Source organism: Geospiza fortis, unplaced genomic scaffold (assembly GCF_000277835.1).
Source record: "Geospiza fortis unplaced genomic scaffold, GeoFor_1.0 scaffold1, whole genome shotgun sequence".
NCBI classification, from domain to species: domain Eukaryota; kingdom Metazoa; phylum Chordata; class Aves; order Passeriformes; family Thraupidae; genus Geospiza; species Geospiza fortis.
Window position 1 is genome coordinate 6,205,998 of NW_005054320.1, and position 24,575 is coordinate 6,230,572.

The 24,575-nt window shown below is 37.0% G+C and overlaps 1 protein-coding gene across 3 annotated transcripts in view; it reads left to right on the plus strand.

The window, feature by feature from the left end:
• The first annotated feature begins 6 nt into the window (after positions 1-6).
• Positions 7-24,575, plus strand: part of STXBP5L (syntaxin binding protein 5 like) — a 184,176-nt gene continuing 159,607 nt past the window's right edge. For all 3 annotated transcript variants that reach the window (XM_031056622.1, XM_005420578.2, XM_014306851.2), the window contains exons 1-2: positions 7-825; positions 16,782-16,879. In XM_031056622.1, coding sequence (XP_030912482.1) covers positions 637-825; positions 16,782-16,879 — 287 coding nt within the window. In that variant the 5' untranslated portion in view covers positions 7-636. The remainder of the gene's footprint in view (positions 826-16,781; positions 16,880-24,575) is intronic.

The following is a 24,575-nucleotide window of genomic DNA, read 5'->3' on the forward strand; positions in this document are numbered from 1 at the left end:
GTGCGGCAGCGGCTGCCGGCATTTGCTGGGGTGGGCAGGGAACCAGGGACAGGAGTCGCGCCCGCGGCTGGGAGCGGGCAGTTCGCTCCGCGGAAACCTCGGGGGCAGAGATACCCCTGGCTCCAAGAGGTTCTGAGGGGAAGGGGAAATTGAATGTAGACGCATTTTGGTAGTTTTGCCGAAATAATCAAGTGCCGAAGGCAGACCTTAGGCAGATAAGGTAGAGGGATGGATCCCACTGTTTTGGATGCCGGCTTGAATTTTTTATTTACTTTTCTGTTTTGACCACTGCTAAATGTGGATTTTGCGAGCGAACCCGATGGCGGTTGTTCCATTGTTCCTTGTTTGAACGTAAATCTTAGTCCTGCTGCTTGTGGATTTTTATTTATTTATTTATTTATTTATTTATTTATTTTTGGAAAGGACCATTCCAGGTAGCTTTTGCGTCTGACAAAATGAAGCCTTTGTATTTTTCGATCAATTATACCTAATATTGACATTCTGTTTGGTACAAGAGACTTAAAGTGCTGCCTCACTCAGAGGACCATTAAAGACTTTCTCGGTCGCTACATGTAGCTGAATGTGTTACGACACATCCTTGCTCCCCCCTCAAATCTTCCTAAAGATTTTTCCAAAATGAAGAAATTTAATTTTCGCAAAGTTTTGGATGGTTTAACTGCCGCATCCCCTGTTGGAAGCAGTGGCGGTGGCAGTGGAAGTGGGGCTGGTGGCTCCGTGCACCCAGGAGGGACTGCGGGAGCTGCAGGGACACCCAGAGAGGAGATCCAGGAGACGCTCACTTCAGATTATTTTCAGATCTGTAAGGTAAAGGCTGTATTTTTATTTTCTATGGAAATAATAAAATCTACCCTGGGTGGGGGGTGTGTGTGTGGGGTGGGGTAGTAATATGATACCAATAAGCGTTTACTTGAGAACTGCAGTGGTTGTATAAGGACTTTGGAATGAAAAGACAGAGATCCAGTGGATGCTTTTTTCTTCCTGCTGCAGAGTTGGGGTGGTCAGTAAATTCGTAGAAATCTTGATTTCAGCACTCAGGGCTGAATTCCAAGTTCACACTTGGACCCCAAACGGCTGATAGGATTGTGGACAGGAAAGCAAATCAATTGGTGCTAGTACCGATAACATTTACAAGTCATTAGAAATTGAGGATTGTATGCATCTACTTCCCCTCCTCTCTCTTCTCATCCTCCCTGCTTTTCCTTCTCTATTTTAAGAAAAAGGCACAAGCTAGAAATAAAATCAGCGCAGTGACTACTGAATCCAGGACTTCAGTTATTTGTGAGGAGCTGGATGTAGATTCAGGGTGGCTGTTTACCATTAGTACTGAAGTTTCTGATTGCATGATAGCAAACTTAGTGGGACAGCATAAATACCAAAAGTTGCCAAATCTGTTCTGGTTTTTAATGTGTTGATCACTTCCCTAACTGTGAATTTTCTGTGAGTAGAAAGTACAAGATATCCCTGTATGTATTTTGGTTTGTATCTGTTTTCTGCAACAAAGCTTTTAGTGGTGGTTTTAAATACTTGCACCTGTAAAACAGAACAAACTATTTGGTACTTCTGATCAGCTCTGGAATATGAAAATCCTACTTTTTTTGTAATGAAGACTAAATATGAAAAGAAATTATGGTCTTCTACTATTACCTGTCAGTTTTATGTGAATTCTGGTGGCTTTGCTAGAAATTTTGTTTGCTTATTTGTTTTGATTAGAAGCTTCAAAACCAGAATTTTTAATTAGTGCAATTTGCATTACTAGGAGTAAATGGACTTCACCTATTAAGTATACTTTGCTTTTATTAATCAGATACAAATTGATCTGAAATTTAGATGGCAGTCAACTCCAGCACATCATTATTTCTTTTTTGTGTTTGGAAAGAGAAAAGAAATATAAATAACCAAGATAAACCTATGAGACATTTTGTGTGCAGACCTGGTCCTTGTGAAACATACGGCTTCCCTGATCTCAGATACCATGTTTCTAATTCTGTTTGGCTTGCAGCTGCAGCTGGTGTCAAAACTCTTGCAGAGTTCAAGGGGGACGGAATGAGCCCCTATGCCTTAAAGACTCAGAGACCCTTAGATAGGTTCTACAAAATCCTATTTCTTTTTTTCTTATAGTTCTTTGTCATCCTGAACCACAACAGGTTCCAGCCTTTTGACTCAAATGATTCTGTAGTTTAATAGAGTGTCAGTGATGAGTGCATTAGAATCATACCTGCTTGCTAGGCTTGGATTTCACTACTTCTGCTTAGGTACACAGTAATTTAGCATTTTGTGAAGCTCCAGGTATTCAGTACAGTGATTTTCCTTTTTTGCCACGTCAGTAAAAAGATAACACAAACAATCAAGGTACGTTATTCAGAGATTTCTAGGTAAGGCTAAAGCTCAGCATGGTTTTTTTCATGTTTAAGTCATGTGATAAGGACAAAGATCTGTATTTAGTGAGATATATATTCTTATTTTGTATGGCATATTTGTGAAAGTAAGCAATATAAGATGAAATATTTTTTTTTCCTATTCTCCATTATTTCTCTTGTTTGCTTTGATATTACTTGAAGACAGTTAGTGTTATGTCCTGACAGATCTAGTTGGAATATGTGTAAAGGAATATGTCATTTGAAGAAGATTTCAGTAGCTAATATTTGCCTGTCTTAGCTCTCAGGTTAAAATGTTCTCAACAAAGTAAATATTTGTGTAGGAAACCTTTTGGTTGCTCGCAGCAGCACTTGCTTCTGAACGTATGTCACTGCAGAACTCTGTGGTACACAAAATACCAGATTGCTTTTTCCAAGATACAAAGGTATGCTGAAAGCAAACTTCCAAACCACTCGGTGCTCATGTGCTCCTGCCACTCCGCAGTGTTTATTCCATGGGCTCCACCTCAGCAGCTCTGCTGCACTTCAGGAGCACCTGGAGCGTGGTTGAAGGAAGCCCCAGGAGCTGGGAGGGCCCTGTGCTGCTGCAAGGGAACCGGGGCAGCGGGGCCTGGCGCAGGCACAGCTTCCCCCTGCCTGCTCCAGGGGCCAGAGCCCTGCCAGAATTTGTGCCTTGGTCAGTCTGCATCGGATTAAAAGTACACCACACACACATAACCCAAATTCCGTCCTCCCTGAGCTTTTGTTGTGCAGCACTTCTGGTATTTCGGTTGGGTATTTGCATGTTCAGTTACATAAGTTACACGGGCTGCATATTCAAGGATCTGTGATCCTGCTGCACACAGAACTGGGTAAAGCTAATGGCAGTTTTGGTTTGTTACCTGCAGGGTTGAGGCATCTGGGCTAACAGCCTAAGTAGCACTTCAGACTGGTTTTCCTTTCTTTGCTGGTTATAAAAATCCTCATTTAGAAGGGAAACATAAAAGCTGACTCATACTTAAGAATTAAAGGGCCTTTCCCTGCAGTTTTTTATGTAAATAAGTTGCCTTTCTGAAGTTAGTGGGAGGTCTGCTTGACTGAAAACACAGATCCAATCCTCTAGCAGAACGCTGTTTTGGACGGCAACACTCCTGATTTCATTTGTAACGCACCTGAAAGCCAGCTCTCCATTTTGTGGCATTTTTAGATTGGTTATGACCACAGTGTCTTTTTGAGATACAGATTAGGGTTTAACAGAAGTAAGCTGAATATTTTACACCGAGATGCTCTCAATGAGTTACTTTTGGCCTTTATATTTAAATCATTAATGTGATCTTCCATATTGAAAGAATGAAATATTCTTGAAACTATTATGTATGAAATGGCTATGTCCTATTTTAAGCATGATAAATTTATGTGGTGGTGGCTGTAATAATGAATCAGTGGCACCATTTTCAAAGTACTCAAGCAATGTGAGATATTGTCTTACCTGTTTTGTGATAGCAGGAAGCTGAGGTACAGTTTAGGCTGCATCTAGGGGCTGCTCTTGGGATTTGGTATCCAAGTGCAAATCATGAAAATATTGATTATATTTCACATTAGTTGAATTGAATGTGTGAGATAGCAGCATCATCCTAAAACTAGGCATGATCCAGTAGAATATGCTACTAAAGTCTGTGTTAATTTTAATTAGGATAGACTTAATTTCCTTGGATTTGCTTCTTTTTATTTTCCCTCTGTATATGTGTTGTTTCTTTTTTCTGGCAAGCATTTTTAGGCTCACCTGTGTTTGTCCAGACCATCCAGAAACTAAAATATGGCACTGGGGAAAGATCTGCTATTAATAAAGAAAGCGAGAAACACACAGTTAGGAGGTTTTAAATCATTTAAGTAGAACTTTGAGCAGATGGAACATAAAAGGAGAAAGCAGTGGTTTTATTACTTTTTCAGAAGGTTGCTTATTAGGGGATGACACAGTTGGGGAGAACTGAATAAGAATGAAGATGTACATTTTTTTGGTATGTGAAGTACTTGTTCCTCATGAAAATAGGTCTCCCATGTAGAACTACTCAGGGTTTTCTTGGAGAACAATCATAGAGTTGAATTGAATGTGTAGAGCATGAGGTTAATAACTTGGAAATCAAGACCTCAGTTAAGAGCACAGTAACAGTTGTACTTTACCAGGTATACAATTAATCTACTCTAACACATTTTCTTTTGCTGTGGGCAGCAACTGAATACCCTTGAAAAGGTCCAAGAACTGGCAATTTAATCTTCTCAAAGAATTGCTTCCTAGATGGTTATGGACTACTTTTAAACCCCAAAGCATGAGATTTCTGTTCTTTTCCAAACTGGTCTTCAGTGTTATTACTGGGTAGTCTTGCAACACAATAAACATCCTTCAACCCTTGCTGTATTTATATTGATAGTACAGTCATAGTTTCAGTAGGTTCATTGCCCAGTCTTTATGCAAAACCCATGGAGGCCAGACCAGTTTTAGGCTTTTGTTAAAACTGATATGGAATCCCATGGCCAATTGCAATTGTGCCTTCCTAATCCTGCTTATGTTTGGCAAAAACAGGCCTTCAAGATACAGTCAATGAGTTAAATACCGTAATTATCTGGATTTCCTATCAGGTGGTCTTAAATTTTAACTCTGATAGTGTATAGATTATAATACTTTATTTTGTCAACCTATGAAGACAAACATGTAATCCTTCTGACAACAGCCAAGTAGGTATTTTAGCTGCAAATGAAAGAGAGAAGATGAATTTTGGAATGGCAATTTAAGCACAATGCTGCAGGAGCACATTTTTGGTTATGAAGTATTAAAAACAAAAAAATCCTTGTTATAAGCTATTTACAGTGTTTTAGTCAGTTTGAGCTGTTTGGTTAATCTGTCTTGTTTCCGTACTAAGGTCATACAGAGAGCGAAAAATAAAATGTTTGTAAAGTGGTACATTTTAGTGAAAACCCATTTTAAAATTAGTATGAGCTTTTACTTGTAAGTTCTCAGAGTTCATTTAGTACTTAAGTGGTAAATAAAATAATGTGGGGAATTATTTTTTTTCCTCTATACCAGAGTTTGGATCTAAAGTTAGGTGCAGAACCCTATTCTGTTTAAAACTACAGAGTCATAAATGACACTTCTAAATTAGATTATGGTAATTTCATGAAATTTGTAATGAGCATAATCTATTCTTCTTTTTTAAGTGTTTGTATTAATTAGAAATAGGACTTACCCATGGGAAAGAGCATAGCACATAAAAAACTTCTTTTGAAAGAATTTTGAAGATTTTAAGGTACCTGTAGTAGTATAACTGGATTTACTTGTTTGGGGTTTTTTGTTCAAATATCTGTATTTTTGTATTATTAATCCTAAATAAAGTAATGCACACCCTTCATGGCCAACACATGCAATTACATCTTCAAAATTATTTCCAGACCTTTAAGGTTGCTGAATAAAACACTCAAAAAGTTCCACATTTCTTAAATACCTTTGTTTGCACAGACAACTTTTAATTACATGATCCCATATTTCTTCTATAAGTTTAATTTAGCAGAACAAATAGTGTTTGCTCATAGGAAAGTACTTCAATATTTCTTTGCATACTTAAAACTCAGAGCATGCCTGAATATTAAGTTCCCCATGGACTTTTCCAACAGACGTGCTCACCACTGTAGTTCTGAAAGCTTTATAAACATTAATGAATTGACCTTCATAATATTTCTGTGAGATGGAAATGATATTGTCCCTGCAGTATAGATGCCACAGAAAATCCAAAATGTTCAGGATCCCCTGTTTTGTGTGTCCAGCTTGACCTGCTTTGCATCTGTTTTTCTTTTTAGCATATTTAACTTATCTCACGTCTTCCCATTGGACCTCCCATTGTTTTCACATTCTCTATTGCATATTCTGCCCAGTTAGAGTCATCTTTAGGTTAGTTGCTCTATTTATATGCTCACCTTAGATAGCCAGAATGACTCTGAATTTCCTTTCTGTCTCGAATGACTGCAGATGGATTTCTGTCTCCACTGTACAATGGCAGAAGAATATAATTTAATTAATCCCTACAAGAGGAGAACAAATTCATACTGCATAGGTTAACTTATTTCATGTATTTATTTGTTTTGCTTTTTATTGTTGACCTTGCATTTTTAACAATATAAGAATCAAAGAATTACCTGAGTTGCAAGGGATCCTTGAGGATCACTGAGTTCAACTCTTGATTTCACAAAGAGAAACCTAAAGGTTAAGGTATTTGCTCTAATTTTGTGTCCCATTTCAAGTGGGGTTTTTTTGTTTGGTTGTTGGTTTGGTAGGTTTTTTAGGGTTTTTTTTTTTCTTAATCCATGGGATCATAGATGTTGGAAGATCATCCAGTCCCAACCCCACTGCCATGGGCACAGACACTTTCCACCAGACCAGGCTGCTCAAGGCACCATCCAACCTGTCCTTGAACACTGTTAAAAATGGGGCATTCACAGTTTCTCTGGGCAACCTGAGCCAGTGCCTCACCACCCTCACAGTAAAGAATTTTTTTCCCAATATCTAATCTGAATCTACTCTCTTTTAGGACCATGGGACAAGGGGAAACAAATTGAAGTTGTTTCCCCTTGTCCTATCACTACATGCCTTGGTAAAAAGTTCCTCTCCAGCTTTATTTTAGCCCCGTTTAGGTACTGGAAGGTGCTCTAAGGTGTCCCTGTACTCTTTTCCAGGCTGAACAACTCCAACTCTAGTGGGTACACTGGCTATATTATTCCTCACCTGAGGGTCACCAGGTAGTTAATGAGAATTTTTCTCACTATTGCAGTGGGAAAAGCAATTTTTAATCTCTTGTAGGAGGGATGGAGGAAATTCAGACTGGTTGGCTCACAGTGTTCTGATTGAGGAGCTGTCACATAAAAACCTGGTTGCATAAGCCACTTTGCCCCCAACTTACTTCTGGAAGAAAAACACATTTAATTTTTAAAAGAAATTACCAAGAAATTACTTAGAGGGTTTTGGCTAAAAATATAAAGATTTTTTTTTCCAGATAGAAATGCATATTCTGTGTAAAACATGCAGCTGTTCTCAGTGGAGCTGGACTAAATCCAATACAGACCCCATTCTCACTTTGTTTAGATGAATATCCACTCATATCTGCTTCCTATTCTGAGACATCTGATACTCCCTGGTGTATGATTTATGCCCAAAACACTTTTTGAAGTCTCTGTGAAAATACTATGAAAAGTTAGTGCATTCACTTTATAAACTGAGAAAAGGAAGCAGTAGAGAGTAAATTAATACACCTTCCTAAACTACATGAATATATGGTCTGTTGGCTATTCTAAGAAAAAGTGCTTATGAAAGTAGCTTGTGGAGTATATTAATTTGTCACAATGTGTGTTAGAGTCATTATAGGGGAAAATTAGAGGACTGTAGGATTTGAAATACAACTAATGTGCATCTGTGGAGAGGAGAGAAAGCAATATTATTAGGTACAGATGGCTGGCAAGTGTGCTCAAATGTAATAAGATGTTATCTTTGTGCAGTGCTGTGTCCATTCCTAACAGATCACCAGCAAAGACTAAGAATAATAAAGAGTACTAGACACAATCTGTCACCTGTAGCTAGGGTCAAAGTCTGAGGAGGTGCACTCTTTATGGCTCCTTTGAAGTTAAGTTGTATATAGTACTGAAAAAAACCCCAACCTCAATATTCAAGGCTTTGAGTTGGTGAATGCATGGACTCAGAAGAAGCCTTACTGAATTCTGTGGTGTGTATAAGTAAATGCATGTGTGTATGGTAGCATGTCTTTTTGCAGAATTTGAATCCAACAAATTAAAAATTGCTTCTGTTTCATTTAAAAGTCTGTTATGTAAGAATGCTGTGAGGTCAGACACTCAGAAGTCAGGTCCCTTATTCAGCTAGTATCCAGTTATCTCTATATGTGAGGCAATCTAGTCTTTATTGCATATTTTTATTTTCTTGAAGTGTTTGCTTATATTTTGTTCCTGTCCTCCCTCACATTTGTTTTGAACAGTATACAACATGTGAGGAGGATGAATGCTATTCTGTTTGTGTTGTTTACAACAATTCCTGTGAGAAGGTCTCTGTGTTATCCACTGGACATCACAAAAATAGTAAATAATAAATTAATGAATGCTCATCTCTGCCTCGTTCATCCTGTTCCATCTATTGTATCCCTTCAGGGTGGAGATGTGCTCTCAGTTACAGCTGCCCATCATCACTTGTGTTACAGATACATTCCATGCAGCTGTGGATGAAACTTGATTTTACTGAGTCCATAGATCCCTGCTTTATTCGTGTTTGTCCCTACATCTATTTTGAAATGCTCCCTGAATGAGGCAAGGGCAGGAGAAGTGGCCTGTGGTTATGTAAACAGAGATCTGCTTCTTACGATCCTTATTGGTGTCTGAGCTGTGTCCTTGGTAGCTCCATAGGCAATGCAGAGGGGGACACTGATGTGCAGGATCTGCTGGATTTCACTGCTGTGAGAGGGTACAAACCTGATACAAAATACCTGAATTTCATTTGGAATATACCTTCACCCTGTGTGAGGTGAGATGCTGGCTGTGATTTTTAGATTAAGTTCTCAATTCAACATCAAAAAAAAAATAATTTCAAATTGCATACAGCATGTATAAGGAAGAAGGTGGGAGAAGATTAATTATGAATTAGTATTAAATAGTAAACAACATTGTAAATGCTAGTAATGAAATCTGGTAATAGCATTTGTATATAAGAATGCCAAATTACATTGCAAAACAGATTTTCACAGGAATAGACCAATAATACAGATTATCTTTGTATCAAAGTGGTTTTAACACACTGTTTCTCCAGCTTCCTTCCCTGCCATTCCCCAGACCAAACCCCCCACCCCTCAAGAACTTTATCACAGCAGCAACATTTTTTCAATCCCCCAGTATGGCTGGTTTTTTTTTTAAACAAAAATATTTTGAAAGCAGCAACCGAAGCATTTGTTTCAGAGCAGAAACCACAATCAGCCATAACAGAACATAATTAGTCTAAAGTAGTGAAGTTTCAGAAAATCCAAAAATGGGAAGTCATGCAAAATTAATTAGCGTTATTGTTATATTGGTCTGATGTAAACTTAATAAAAACAGTTTTCTTTTTGTTTAATTTCTCATTAATGTTATGGAATTATCTTAGGGCATCCACAATCACAGTGAAAACAAAATATTTTCCTTTCTGGGCCATCAGATAAGTTGAATGATTTTGCAATTGTTGTACACTCCCCTGAAGCAGATCTCCATCAGGCAGATGATATTCTGAACCAGCCTGTCTCAGGTTCTAGAGTAATACAGTTTAATGATGCAATGACAAAATCAATGGAGCTGCTGCAAAGTTTGAATTACTTTGACTATAAAGGTTTTCCATTTGGTGGACTGAAGTCTTGCTTAAGTAGGTAGGCTAAAATGAACTTTGCAATCAGTAGTTTAGGGTTGGGGTTTTTTTACAATTCTCCATTAAAGACAAAGGTAGATATAGTTTTATGAGCAATCAAGACATTTCTCCATATGCTGATGCCCTGTTTCTTCTTGCCAGTTTACATGGCAGTAGTGGGAAGTACATGATACCATATTTACTGTACAGTGGTTGCAATTCCTTCATTGTGGTTCCATTTTTTCTTCCCTTTTTGTATATTTGCCTGGGGTTTATTGTAGGTTTTTTTTGTTTTTGTTTGTTTGTTTGTTTGATTGTTTGTTTGATTTTTGGACTTGGGAGAGTTCTTTTAGAAAGAATAAGGGAAGAGGTGAAAGAATTTTGCATACATCATTCTCCTTGGACTTGGGATTTCTCCAAAGGGCATAATGCCTCTCTTGGGATGGTTATATTCATGTATTACCCTGTAACTTATTATGCTGTAACTCAGTGCTGTGGTGGATGTAGCAGGATGGTGCAGCTGCCAAGCAGTTTCTTGACCATAGCTGCACTGATTTAAATAGATCCAGAAAGTGATATTAAAATTCAACCCCTTTAGCTTTGGGCAGGAGGGGTTGGACCAGACAGTCTACAGAGTTCCCTTTCAACCTCACCTGAGCTGGGAATGATGAAGCTTATGGATCGATGTCATTTTCTTTTTTGTGGATTTTCCTGTCTAAATTTTATTAATTTTGTGTTTTTGATGCACTACAGTGTATTTCAAAGGACGAGCATGAGGAGAATGCTTTTTGAAATTCAGAAGGCCTTATTTTTCCCCTGCGGTTTGCTTAGCTTGGCTGTTTGTATCTATATGAATCACATCTAAATAGGACCATCCTTATTTAATAGTCTAATATCTAGCTTGCAGAACTGAAAATGGCAGTGGAAAAACACATCTCTGAAGTATCTGCAGAGATCCTTTTTACAGAAAAAAATTTTGTACATTCATTGTACAAAAAATATATAATATTTAAGTCAGTTAATTTCAAATACTCTAAAATCTCTCTTAGTTTTCATATAATTATCAGTGTGTAATATTTGTGAAACTAAACTTTTAAAATTCAAGCTGTATTTGAAGTCTGCTTTATGTCCAGGACAGCTACTTTCTCAAAATTCTACCATAGCTAGTTAAGTGATATTTTATAACAAAGTAAGTTCCATATTTTAAAAATTAAGCAACAAACCAAATTTGCCTATTACTAAAAGTATTATTCTTCTATACCAGAAGTTTTTGTAGGGGAATATTATGAAATTCTGCTTGTTTCTTAAACATATCTTTTCTTCCTGCCCCAATATTCCTATTTCAGTAACACTTCTCTTTTGTGCCTGCATTTTCCATGTTTTTTTCTTTACTGTATTTTTCTCCAGCAATACTGATCTCCTTTTTCTATCTCTCTGTTTCATTGCTACTGGTGAGGATAATAAGCTCATAAGAAATGGCCTGCTGAGACAAACCCATGGTCCATATCTCCCAGCAGTCAGTCTCTGACAGTGGCAGCGGAATTGTCACTTAGGGAGGGTAATAAATTACATCACTTTGTGCAGTCCATTCCCTTTCCAATCTCCCATCATTCACCATCACTGGATTTGATATGTTGGAGGGAGTATCTTGAGCTAGTCCTTTTAAAATCCATTTATCAATCATGTCAATGAATTTGTCCCATTTTCCCCCCCATTTTAAACTAATCTTTAATTTCTTTTGAATGCCTCCGTGGCTTTGCCAAATATGTTTAGCTTACCCCCTCGCTTGTTCATGAAAGTCTTAGTACAAACACAAACAGCTCTCAAGCAATGGGCTCACACAGATTTTCTGTAGCAGCAGAATGATGCCCTCTGTGTTATTGCTTATGCTCTTCCTCATGATATCCAATACTACTTGGCTTTTTGGGGTTGCTGTTGAACATTAAACCAAATATTTCAGAGGAATGAAAACCATGCCCAAAAATTACTTTGCTGAGTTGTAAATTCTAGTTCCAATTTCAGCATTGTGCAGATCTAGTTAAGATTTTTTTGTTCTTCTAGATATCTTACATCTATCCACACTGAAGCTCATTTATCAACTTCTTGCCCACTTAAGTCACTCTAATGAAGTCTTTCAGGAGCTGGTCACTGGTGGTTCTGAATTTCACTATCCAAGGGAGCTTACTATTCACTATGATCTCGGAGACTTCAGGGTTCATTACCTTTTATAGGTCATTAAAGACAATTAATAAAATTGGTCCAAGCACGGAGAACTCTACTTGTGAATTTTCTTCATGGTAAGAATCCATAAAACTCTGTCCTTTGTTTTCTGTGTTCTAACCAGCTTTCAGTCCACAAAGAAATTTCTTCAGTCTCATGACACTTCTGTTTCTCTAATAACATTGCAGTGGAATATTATTGGAAGTCCTTTGGAAAACTTATGTATATTCATATTCCCTTTATTTACTTGCATGCTGACAGCTTCACAGAATTAGAGAGAACTAGTCAGACATGATTTCCTATTGAAGAAACTCTGCTGACTTCTGCAACAATCTTTATCTGTGTGCTCTGTTAGTCTTTATTTTATCATCTTGTCAGGGACAGCAATCAGCTTTCCCAGTCTACAGGTCCAGAGTCCCTTTTGTAAATGGCTTTTTCCAGATGACTGTTTCTAGCTTTACACCAAGGAAAAGAAATATCTGTGGGTATATTTATCTAAGAAAAAAAAAAAACCAAACCTGTAGTTTTTTAGAATATTCAGTGAATATTCTCAGAAGCTCTGGTTCCTATTAGAGGTTGAAAGCTAGATGGAATCAATAACTTGGGTTTGAAAATTGTACCTAAGCTGTGATTTTTACAAAAAGCATTACTTCAAAAAATGAAAATTTAACTAATAAAAAATTTATCTCTCCTGTGTTGTTTACTTTGGTTGGAAGCCTGCTGATACCTTGTCCTCTTTCCATTTTTAATGAGAAGTGATCAGTCTTACCAATCAGAGATTACAGACACAGTGATCCATAAATGGGGGATGTCATGGTCTGTTATAATACATGGCAGCTCATTTGTGTAAGCACTCATTTTTATCACTACAGTCTTGGAGCACCACAGTACTAAAAATAGTATTGAAGTGGGGAAAATGCTGTAATCATTGTCATTTTTAAATTTCCGACATAGAGGCTGGAGAGATTTCAGTCAACACTTCATCCTCTATTCTATAAACCAAGCAATTATTCTGCAATGACACTTTTATATGTGGCATGTTGGTGACAATTTGGAAGTAGACTCTACATAGTGAGGCACACGTTTAGACTATGTAGTTAAATTTTAGCAAATGTACATATTCTCAAAAATTATTTACCTAAGTAAATCACTTTTGCTGTCAGATGTTAAATGAAACAGAGTATCTATAAAATATTAGTAGAAAAGTTACAAATTTTAAGTTTGTGCAAAGGTTCAGAAACACTTTTGGCTATAAACTCTATTAGTTGATACAGTTGAAAATTTTATCTAGTTCTGTGTTTTCTGGAGCAAGAGAATGTTATAATTACTTTTATTAGAAAGGTGTCTTTGAAATCTGTTATAAACTACCATAGAGTAAACATTAAGAAAACTCTTATATTGAAGAATTGCGTTTTGCACCCTGTGAACAATTACACTGGATATTGCATATTAGTACTAGTGCAATTTTTTTTCAGCTAATGAAATCTATCATGGTATTTTAGACTGAAAAAGACCATTATGTTCTGTACAGGATATGAAAATGTTCATTAGTAGATTACTAGCAAGCCCAAATAATCAATTTCCTATATTAATTTAGGTAAATTGTTTGTGTAAAGATTATTTTAATGATATATACATGCAATTCACTGCTTAAAATTATTTAGAAGAGAATTTAGGAGAAAATAACTAAGCAGAACAGAGATTTATGCTGAAATTGTATCTGCATTTGTAATTGTTCTGTTTCAAGTAAATTGTTCTGCGTATTGCACGGAAACTGTATGTCCTAGGGAGCACAGACTACCTCTAGAGACAGCATGCCCAAAAAGGAGACATTAAAGAAAGCTGGATAACATGGAGAAAAGCAGTCCTGGCTCCATCTGCTGTCTGGTTTTTCTCTCCCTTTTATTTTCTTGGCAGCTTCTTTCTTGGGGTATTTGGGGTAGTTAGGCCCCCCTATATTTCTTTGATCACAGACTGATTTTTAACCATACTTCTGCTTTTGCCTGCTATTGACCCCAACTACTTCATTTTGTGTTTCTGAGCACCATTGATAGTTTTGTTCTCTGTTTTTCCTACTGGACATAACATAAAGTAGGAATATACTTTTTTTTTTTTTTTGTCACCCTAGGATCAAGTTAATTTTGTGGCCTTCTCTTCTTTTTCATATGTATTAGTAAATGCTGTAAGGAAGCTCAGCCACAGTTCTGGAAGTGTTACTCATCCTTACACTCAGTTTCACTCGAGCTGTATCAAAGCACAGCTGAAAAGTCTACTCCAAGTGCTGGCTTTTCATGTCAATCTTTCTCACAGTCCTTTGAAAAAGAAAGGACCAAAAAGCTTTTGTTGGACCAAAGCTGAGGACCAGTACCTGGGAGTTTGGGGTGTTAAAGATTTTCCATGTTCTTTTGTAATAGGTTTAATCTTCAGAATAATTTCTGAGGCTGCACAAATTTGGGCCAAACCCTCAGTTATAGAGACATCTTTTTCTGCCCTAACTCTGTACTGTATAACTTGGCTTTCCTTCCAAAATGGTTTTGTTCTTTTGGAATCTTAATAAATATAAATATTTTACTTGAAAGGTGTAATTTACCTGGATGTTCAGTGGATTTCAACAAATTTTTTAAAATATTTTACAAATGGCAGAATTTTGCAGTCACAAAAACCTCCTAATTTGGATTAGTCTAAATACTCAAAATTGGCAAATGGCTGCAAAATAGAAAGAGCACTTTTGAGTCAATCCTAGAGTTCAAAAATTGTACTATGATCCTGAAAAGATGTACATCACTGTTCTTTTAAAACATAGTTCTATCTCAAATACAGGACCCAATCAAATTTTCCAAATGGGAAACCTGACTCTAGATTGCAGAAATACTGAAAATACAATGCAGATCCTAAATATGTAGGCAAGGATGCAAATAGTTCTTTAAAAATATTTTTCTTTGCATTCTTAGATCTTAAAAATAGTACTGAAAACTCCAGTCATGGCTAAACATCAGAGAAGCTTACTGTGACTGGAACTGATAGGAATTCCAACTTTATTATAGAGAGCCTTTCTAAAATCAATAACTGAAAAAGGATAATTGGTGCAAATAAGGGTTTTTCAGATAAGGAAGAACATTTATTCACCAGAATACAGAAATTTCAAATATAACAGCAGATTAGTAATGCTACATGTTCAACACTCTAGAAAATACTACAATCCATGATTGCATCTATTTTTATGACATGAGAGGTAAAACCACTTCTAGGGGTCTAAGTCTGGTCCCAGCTTAGATATCAGAATAAAAAAACCCGTTATATTTGAGTAATCCTGATACTTAAGAAGATAAGAAAGTTAAAAAACTCCAAAACACAAAGCAAAGCAAACCAGATACAGAATTGAGGTCTTTGATAAATGCCTGCTTTAACATAAAAAGTGAGTTACTTTTCTACAGCTTACTGAAGTAGCATATGCTTCTGGGTTTTTTCAGCCTGGAAACTAATAATTAGACATTCTTTAAACAACTTCCCTTATCAGCAGTAATTAATATACGAGACAAGTAAGATCTCTTTTAAGGAAGTGGTTCTTTGCTGAAAAACATACATTTGGTTGTTCCCAAACTGCTTGTGAATATCAGTTCAAGTGTTTCCAGCTGTAATGGGGGAGCTGGAGTGATACAGCTGTGGAATCATCAGCTGCCTTTTACTCAACAGGTCTGCAATTAAGGAGTCCCTTTTGTTGACATTGTTCCCTAGGGACTGCTGAATGCTCGAGCAGACATAGTTCTTGAACTAGAAAATTTCAAGGAAGAGGAAGACAGCTTAAAAAGTTAAAATTCATTCAGTTCAAAGTACTTCCTCTCCAATCCCAACCACTTACTAAAAAAAGAGTCGGTCCTAGAGTTCAAGGTTTTAATTTGTTAAATAATATAAACCATTATTATTATACTGAAAAATAGCATTGTGTCCATTTTTAGGAAAGCAACCCCCCACAAAAATTTAATTACTGTTCATTTTATGTGTATTTTGTAATGTGTCTTGGGGTTTTTTATGTGTCTTATTATTTTCACTTTTGTTCTTATGTTAGTGTTCTTCCTCATAAGAATTGGGCAAGTCATGTTTATCATAACCTCCAGGTTAAGGTAACTTAAAATACTGAGACAGTGTTCAAGGATGTGTTGTATCATGCGCAGTTTATTTATTCCCCAAAGTATCTCTGCAGAAATTAGAATTAAAAGCACGGTATTGTAAATAAAGATTAAGAAAGGGTGAGTGGTTCAGCTGCTCATTTTGAGAACATCTTCTCTGGCGTCTTTGTTTTTCAAATTGATATTAAGGGTTTTTACCTCATAGACTCGATTCAGTTTATTGGTTTATTGGATCTTTTCCCCTGGACATATTCCATTTCTTTCTGCTGGAGCTGTTCTGTTGAGGCTGAGTGTTTTGAAAGCATATTATGTGTCTTTTTTTTCGGTTTACAGTTCAGCTGCCCTGCATATTAAGGTTATCTTTCAGTATACCGCTTCAGCAATATATACCAGTTGTATAATAGCATACACTTTGCAATCTACTTTGTTGCAATAAAACTATTTAAAATATTCCTGAGTGAAAAGCATAACTAGAAATTCATATGAACAAAATTCACCTCTGTATTTGAAATACTGTATCTTTTTAAATACTTCTCTTGAAAGGTATTGAAAATGCTAGAACATACAGAAAAACATAAGCATGAAGCATTCATGCTGTTCTCAGTGGTTGCAGTTCAATCACTTTGCTCCTTTGCTCTGTTTCAGACGGTTCGCCATGGCTTTCCTTACCTACCCACTGCCTTAGCGTTTGACCCAGTTCAGAAAATTCTGGCCATTGGAACAAGAACAGGAGCCATACGAATGTATCCTTTCTCATCCAGAATTTGCAGCATTTCTGTGTGTTTGTAATACAGGGATGGGAATTACCTTCCTCAAGCACTCAGGTAAGGCTACAGTTGTTATGTTCTACTTCATTTTGCTTTATGAGACAGACTGGAAAGATGTGCTGTTGAGGAATCAGCTAGGTCCCTAAGGGGTTCAAAGAACAATTTCTGATTGCATTTTTAGCATATGGTTTTGGCATATATTGGTTAAGATAAAACAGAATTGATCTTTTTCAGCATGAAAATAAAAATGGATAGCAAAGTGGTAATGAGCAAGTTGTGAATGTTGTGCTAGCAATAAATAAATTCATTGCTGCAATGCAGTTAGCCAATGTTAGATTGCAGTTAGATGGCTGTGTATGAAATTATTTAGACACTTTCGAGTAAATGGTGGGAAATAAGTGATTTTAGGACAGAATTCATATCTTCCCAGAGGAGAAGGTGAAGCACTATAAAAGTGCTTATTTCCTTTTGTTAATTATAAAGGTACTTCAGTGTCAGCAATTTATATCTTGTTTTTAATACAGTAGGATTACTATATAACTATATAACTAATGCAGTTAGAAGCCTATACAGAATAAATTTAATTACAAAGTAATTAAAATTTGAAGACTTAAATTAAAGAAAAAATTAAGAATATTTAAATGTGATGTATTTCAAAATGTTTCTTTACATAATTTTCTTAGTTTGGCATAGTTCCAATGTTTTCCACTTCAGTGAAAATACATATAAAGCAAGGAAAAAAGGAGAAAGACAAGAAGGTTTAAAAGTTACAGAATACAGAACTAATAAACCAATGTTTTTTATAGACTTTTTGTAGCCAAATAAATTATGGGTTTCAAGTGGCGGACAATGCTGTATGAAACAGCAATATAATATTTTCTGATTCTTTTGCTATCCCTGTTCCCAAGGTAACTGTAAATGTAATGAACCCAAGGGGGTTACAAAGTAAAGAAAAATCTTGTGGAAAACAAGCCTATGCCTCATGTAACATTACTGAAACTTTGGTTCTTCCATTTTTGGGTACTCTTGGTCTGAACAGTTGCATTTTCATAAGCCTTAATTTCTGTCTGATCCAGAATTTCTCACCAGACTCAACTAAACCTTAAGTTATGTGACAAGCTTTGCTTTGATAGTTCTACTCTTTATTTCTTACCTATGTGAAGTAGATTGAATATGTTATGTTCAAATGCAAAGAAGAAAGTGTCCATGAATTTGTGTACTTCTGGGAAGTGCAAATCTAGTAGTCATGGTTTCTTATTCTTTTTAGAGATATGCAGGGTTAAAAATCTGGGCTTTTGTCCCTGGAAGCTTCACTGATATCTTCAGAGTGAGGGTATTGGGAATTTCATGGTAGAAGTAGGAAGAAGACCTTGCAGAAGATTGGCTCCTGAGCCCACCTCTTCTTTCCATCTCAGCAATGTGGCTTTTCTAGGAGCAGTGCTGTCACTGGCTAGGCATCCTTTATCTCTACAAATACCTCCTTTGAGGAAAATTCAGGTACAGAGCCTGAATTAATACAGGTTCAGGTAGAATTAATTTAAACCTGCATGTCTCCTGACACAGGAAATGGAACATGAAGTGGAAAAATAGCTATATCCCTAAGCTTACATAAAATTCTCTATATCTTTTCTATAAAAGTAGATTATAAAGAGTTAGCAGAAGGGAAAAGAATGTTTTTCAAAGTGTCCTTCCTTTTAACATTTCTTCTCCTGTTTGCTAGCGAACTCCTACCTCATTCATGGAAAAATTTCTACCAGTTCTAGTATCTTAATCAAGCAAGAGCAGCAGGATTACCAGGGAATTTGATTTTTTTTTTTTGGAAGATATGTCATAACATAAATGCTTCTCAGCTTAGTCACATACAGCCTGGTTTGCTTAATTGAGCCCTGAGTTAATGGAAACTGTGCTTTGAAGACAGAGGGTGCCATAAAAAGAATTACTTATTTATTCATTTTAACTGAGGTTTCTTCACTTGGCTGTAAGTTCTGCAGAGCATATTACATAAAAAACCTACTTGTGGACTAATAAATTTGCAGAGAAACAGGCCCTAAGACTACCCCCAGAACACCACTCATTTAAGCCAGTCTTGTTGCAGATGTTTGTAGTTGTTGAAATCGGGTAATAAAATTCAAGCCAAGATGTAACTGATTAAGTATTACATCTGAAAATACAATTCATAATGTGGGGGTTTTTTAGCAAACTAAGGAAAATACAGGTTTTAGTGGCTCTGAGTTTTCCACGGTATGCTGTAAAATACTATTTAACAGAACTGCACAATTTCATTCTGCTATGAGTATATCATGTAAGAAAAAGGGAATTCTTTCGATACATACATTGTGTTTGACTGGTGTTTCTAAACAGTACTGTTGATGGAGTGAAAGGACATACTACTTGGCTGCCATTCAAAGAAATTCACCCAATTATTTATTTGTTTGTTTACTGGTGGTGCCAAAGGTCGGAGTCTCTCCTTTAGGGAACACAAAAGGATGGGAAGACTGAATTTATGTTTAATATTCATGCAATGATGTAGAACAAGTTTTCTTGTGATGAGTCCAAGTCACATGATGATATTGTTCCTTCCTTGACTTTCTAAAAGGTTCACAAGGTATTGTTCACAAGGTATATATTTCTACTGGTCACAAGATAACAGGTCTCAATATTAATGTCTAACATCAGGCCTTCAGGTGATTATTCTGAGTGATCCAGCAGCAGTACTGAAGTTGACTGTGTTAAATTGTCCTGAAATAGAGCATGTTATTCATAAGCTGCCATTAGAATGCGGAGATGGAAGTCCATTTTGGTATGGCAGTCAATTTTTTTTCTCCTAGATTTCTTTTCAAGGTGCTTAGAGATGCAACTGCTCTCTCTAGCTTCCATAGCACTGGGAATTGTTGTTGCTATGCTCTACTGATCCTCACAGTCTCTGTGGGTTTCCCAAGGAAGTTCAAACAACTGCAGGCTACCTCCAGCACTGCAAACCATCGATGGAGGAGTATCCCTACTACCAACACAAGCTAACAAAGTCTGCAAAAAAAGGGCCAAAACCCTGTTCCTGAAACAGTTGCTCTGGCATCTGGTCATTCTTTACCTTTGTCCTAAAGATAGCAAATTTCATTTTTCCTTTGAGGTCTTTTCTTGCTCTCAGAAGCCTGTTCCCAGCTCCCATACTTGTGATCATTGTTCACATCATTGCTTGATACCACTCTAACTGGAATATCCTTGCTTCAGGAAAATACATTCTGTTGAAGAGGGGCTATGAAATTGAATTCCTTTTCTTATTGTCTCCATATCCATCTTCTCTAGTCCCAGTGTGAAGAACTTTCTGACACAATAAAACCAACTGTGCAGTCTCTGGTTGCTGTCAGAGAAGGTTCTGTATCACCATGTAAGGAGGTGAGAAATTAAGATACTTGGTCAGACTTAAGTCTCTTCTTGATTTCAGAGGAAAAGGAGAAGTCTGGGGGTTTTTCACATTCTCAGTCTGAATAAATAGATTAAAATCAGTATTGTTGACAGTGATTATTCCAGTAACAGATCTGAAGAAGTGGCATGCTGTGCTCAGATTTTATGATGCATGTTTCTATATTGTCATTTATTCAGCTGACAAATGCTTGTTAAAATTCATTCTAAGTATTTCCTGGAGTCACTGAGTCCTTTCCTTTGGAGTTCTTTTATTGCATCAGAGCTGTGCTTATCCATTACAGCTCTCTACTTCAAACATACAGAATACAGCATCTACTCATTTTTTTTTTAATCAAACTGCTGCTTATTCAGTGGTCAATTGCAGTGAGAAATTCTTCTCTAGCTATTACCATTTTTGCTTATCATGAAATGAGAGGAAGTTTGTCTTGAATCCAGTGCAAAGAAAACAACCTACTGGGTCCAGAGTGGCCTCTAGACCATTGAAAAATTCACTGTCAAACAGGCTTACATTAGTAAAATGGTTTTGTATGTGTTTTAGTGTGATCTGGTGCTGTTATTAATACATATTCTTTAGACTTTCAGGCTCCATATTATCATGGAAGCAGATTGTGGGGCATGCAGATCTTCACTTTCACTGTTAGTTGCTTGAGCAAAGCTGTAAGGCATCTGCAACCCATGCAAGGCTTTTCCAGTAGGCATAGCTCTTTGTTATCCATGTTATCAGAAAATACAGTGGCCATCTTATACCTAGGCAAACAAAACATTATTCTGACTTGCTAACACATGCCAGCGGAAGCATTGCTCTATCCCCACCTTTAGCTTAGCTGCCCAGTCTGACCCTTCCTTTGCTCCAATTCTGTTGCTTGTCAGATCTATTACTGTGAGCCGTCCAATGCACTAACCTGGCAAAATACCAGTTCTTCTGCTCTGCTACTTTTTTTGCCAGATTAACAAACTGATTTATCTGGTGCTTACCTCCAATGGTAGTCAGAATAATGCATAAAGAAAGTGGAAGGAGTGCAGTTGGGACTGTATAGAGAAGGAAATGGGGGAGTAAGAAAATTTTGGCACTAAGGAGCAGGTCATTAAATTGACATGTCTTAGTGTATGAAATTGCATCTGATAAATTCAGGGATGGGAGATTGCAGCTATCTATGAAAATTGCTACAAAATATAGAAATAGTCTTTCGATTTTGAGTAATATAGAAGATACCATCTCTTTTACTTATGTTTAAAAAATCTTCGTGTAAAGCCATTTGTAAATCACAAAAATTCTACAGGTTTTGCTCAAGGGAGATTCTGCTTTAGAATCATATTTGGAATAACTTTTTCTGGCCTGTTTTATGTACTTCTTCCAATGCTTTAATAGGAAGAGTGATTTTTGAATGTCAAATAAGGTGCAGCAACACTTATTTTAACAGGTGTGTTTTCTGAAGAAACAAACATGCCTTCAAAAAGGCCAGTGGCATCCTGGTCTGTGTCAGCAATAGTGTGGCCAGCAGGACCAGGGCACTGATTGTCCCCTGGTACTCAGCACTGGTGAGGCCAGACCTCAAATCCTGTGTCCAATTCTAGGCCCCTTTCTAAAAGAAAGATATTGAGGTGCTGTTGTGTGTCCAGAGGAGGGAAACAGAGCTGGGGAAGGGTCTGGAGCACAAGTCCTACAAGGAACAGCTGAGGGAGCTGGGGGTGTTTAGCCTTGTGAAAAGGAGGCTGCGGGGGGGACGACACCTTATCACTCTCTCAAGTACTTGAAAGGGCAAAAGAAAATGGCCTTAGATTGTGCGGGGGAAGTTTAGATTGGATCTTAGGAAAAATTACTTCACTGAAAGGGTTGTCAAACCCTAGAACAGGCTGCTCTGGGAAGTCACCAGCCCTGGCAGTGTTCAAAAGTCATGCAAAGGTGGCACTGAGGGACATGGTTTAGTCGTGGACTTTTTAGTGCTGGGTTAGTGGTTAGACTTGATGGTCTTGGAATTCTTTTCCAAGCTGAGTGATTTTATAAAATCATCTTCTTGCTGTGAAACAGCCAGTAATCATATCTTCATTCCAGAGTAACTGTGCCAAGAAATGGGGAAGGTGAAATCTAAACCCAAGATAGCTCTGTTGAACGTCATGGATCCTCAGCAGCTGATATACACAGAGAGAATGTATTCCTGGGAGGTAGAACTGAGGCTGTTTGTGCACTCTAGAAAAAAGAAAATCTGGCAAAGAAGATAAATAGCGCTAATTAAATCATTGCTGGCAGAGTTCTGAGTAGGCATGGAATTTTACAGTAGCTGAAGGAAATGTGGTAAAGAATGTCTGACATCAGGTTGGATGTACTTTAAAAGAAAAGGGGAGAATGTAACTTGGGGTTTTGGTCTGTGAGAAGGGTGGCATAAAAGCTAAATATAAATTGTGACAGATTTACTCTCCCTGGAACTGATGCCTTTTAATCTAAACAAGGTTTCAGTAGTTCTTTATCCTTAAAATAAGCCAACTGTGTTCTCTGTGTTTACTCTGTGTGATTTATTGGGCAGATGGAATGGGGGTAGCACAGACAAGATCATAAACCCAAAGTTCTGTTGTTTGACTTGGAGGAATCATTGATACATTTCATCTTTTATCTCACTGTACAATGTATTTGAGATTTTTCTAGAGAACTTGAGCTATTCAGGAATGCAAACTTCACTGAGAGTCAGTACTCCTAATATAAGTTCTTTTAAAAATTCCCCTGGAAATCAACATACAAATGTCTTTTTTTTGTGTGTATAGATAGCTAAATAGGTTATTACAGAAATTAATTTATTGTCAATCTACAAGAATAAAAAAATATTGTAAAAAAACCCAAAATTATCAAATTTACCTTTATTACTAAATCTAACAGAACCAGAGTTTGGAGATTTTTTTCTATGCTAAGACTACTATGCATCTGGTTATGTGTGCATTCACATATGTATACACACATAAACATATACAGATAGATACATATAGATCTAGATATTTATTAGGTTTCTGCACACATGCATAAATTTGGGTCCATTTGTTTCCCAAGCCTCTTCCATGCTTTTTAAGTAAGGAGACTGAATATGTTACAGTTAAATGTACTGGACTTCCCTCACTTTCAGTTGCTGTTTATCTAAGAGATAAAAATGGAATCTGACATCTGCAAACAAATCTACTGAGAAAATGTAGATTTTAATATATTTGGAGATGCATGTAAAACTGGCATACAGGTGGATGACTCTGGCAGCATTTAAAGTGGAGCTGATGACTGCATTTATGAACAGTGTCTGAAAAAAATGCTTTCTGGATGTCTGTTACAAAGTGGTTTTTTGAGTATAATAACAAACCCCCTCAGCTTACTCTGATAGTGAAATTATGACTACTGGTGATAGTCAACTATTTCAAATAAGTGATGTGTCTTAATTAGACCTTGTGTCAGCTTTAGAGCTTTCCCTAACTTCTTTGTTCCAAACTTTGTCATCAACAGAAATGTTGATGTGCATAGGAAATAAAGTACATCAATTTGCCCTCTTTTCCAGTCTGCTAATTATCTTTTTTAGACAAATATCCATGACCTAAATTTGGCAGACATCCTTAAACCACAGAAATTTGTAGTCATACTACACACTTCGTTATTTTGACTTTTTTCTTCTTTTGCTTTTATCTGGCAGATACTCTTGATGGTAGAGGGAATTGATACTTCTCCAAATAACTTAGGAAAGCTAATATCTAGTGAAAGACAAACCAAAGTACACAGACACATACAGTGGCAGCATTTTAGTGTTGTGAAAGGAGACCTATTGTTTTCTAGCTACAGGCACTCATTCAATTTTAATTCTTGATGACTTCTTGAAGTTAGGTGCCTTTCTTGCACATGTGTTGCTAATGGAGGGAGACCAGGGATGAAAGGGTGCTGTGGAGGATTGAATGCCCATTATGAGGTAGAAAGGCTGCAGTGACTCTGAATAATTGTCTCTGCATTGGGAATACCTAAGGAGAAGTTTCTGAAACCAGAGTTCCCCCATGAGTATCTTGCACAGCAAGGAACATGAACTATGTGATGAGTGGTTCAGTAGGAAGTGGGACAGACACTGTCGCACACTATTTCAGCCTAAACCTCAGGGAAAGGTGTAGGATAAAAGCACAGTTTTTCCTGAGGTTCAAGAAATGGGAAGATGAGCAAAACAGAGACTATGATCTCATTCAGGAGAGGGGGAGGGAAAGATTTTCTTGAAGAAGTTCTCTTCCCTCAGCCAGCCCA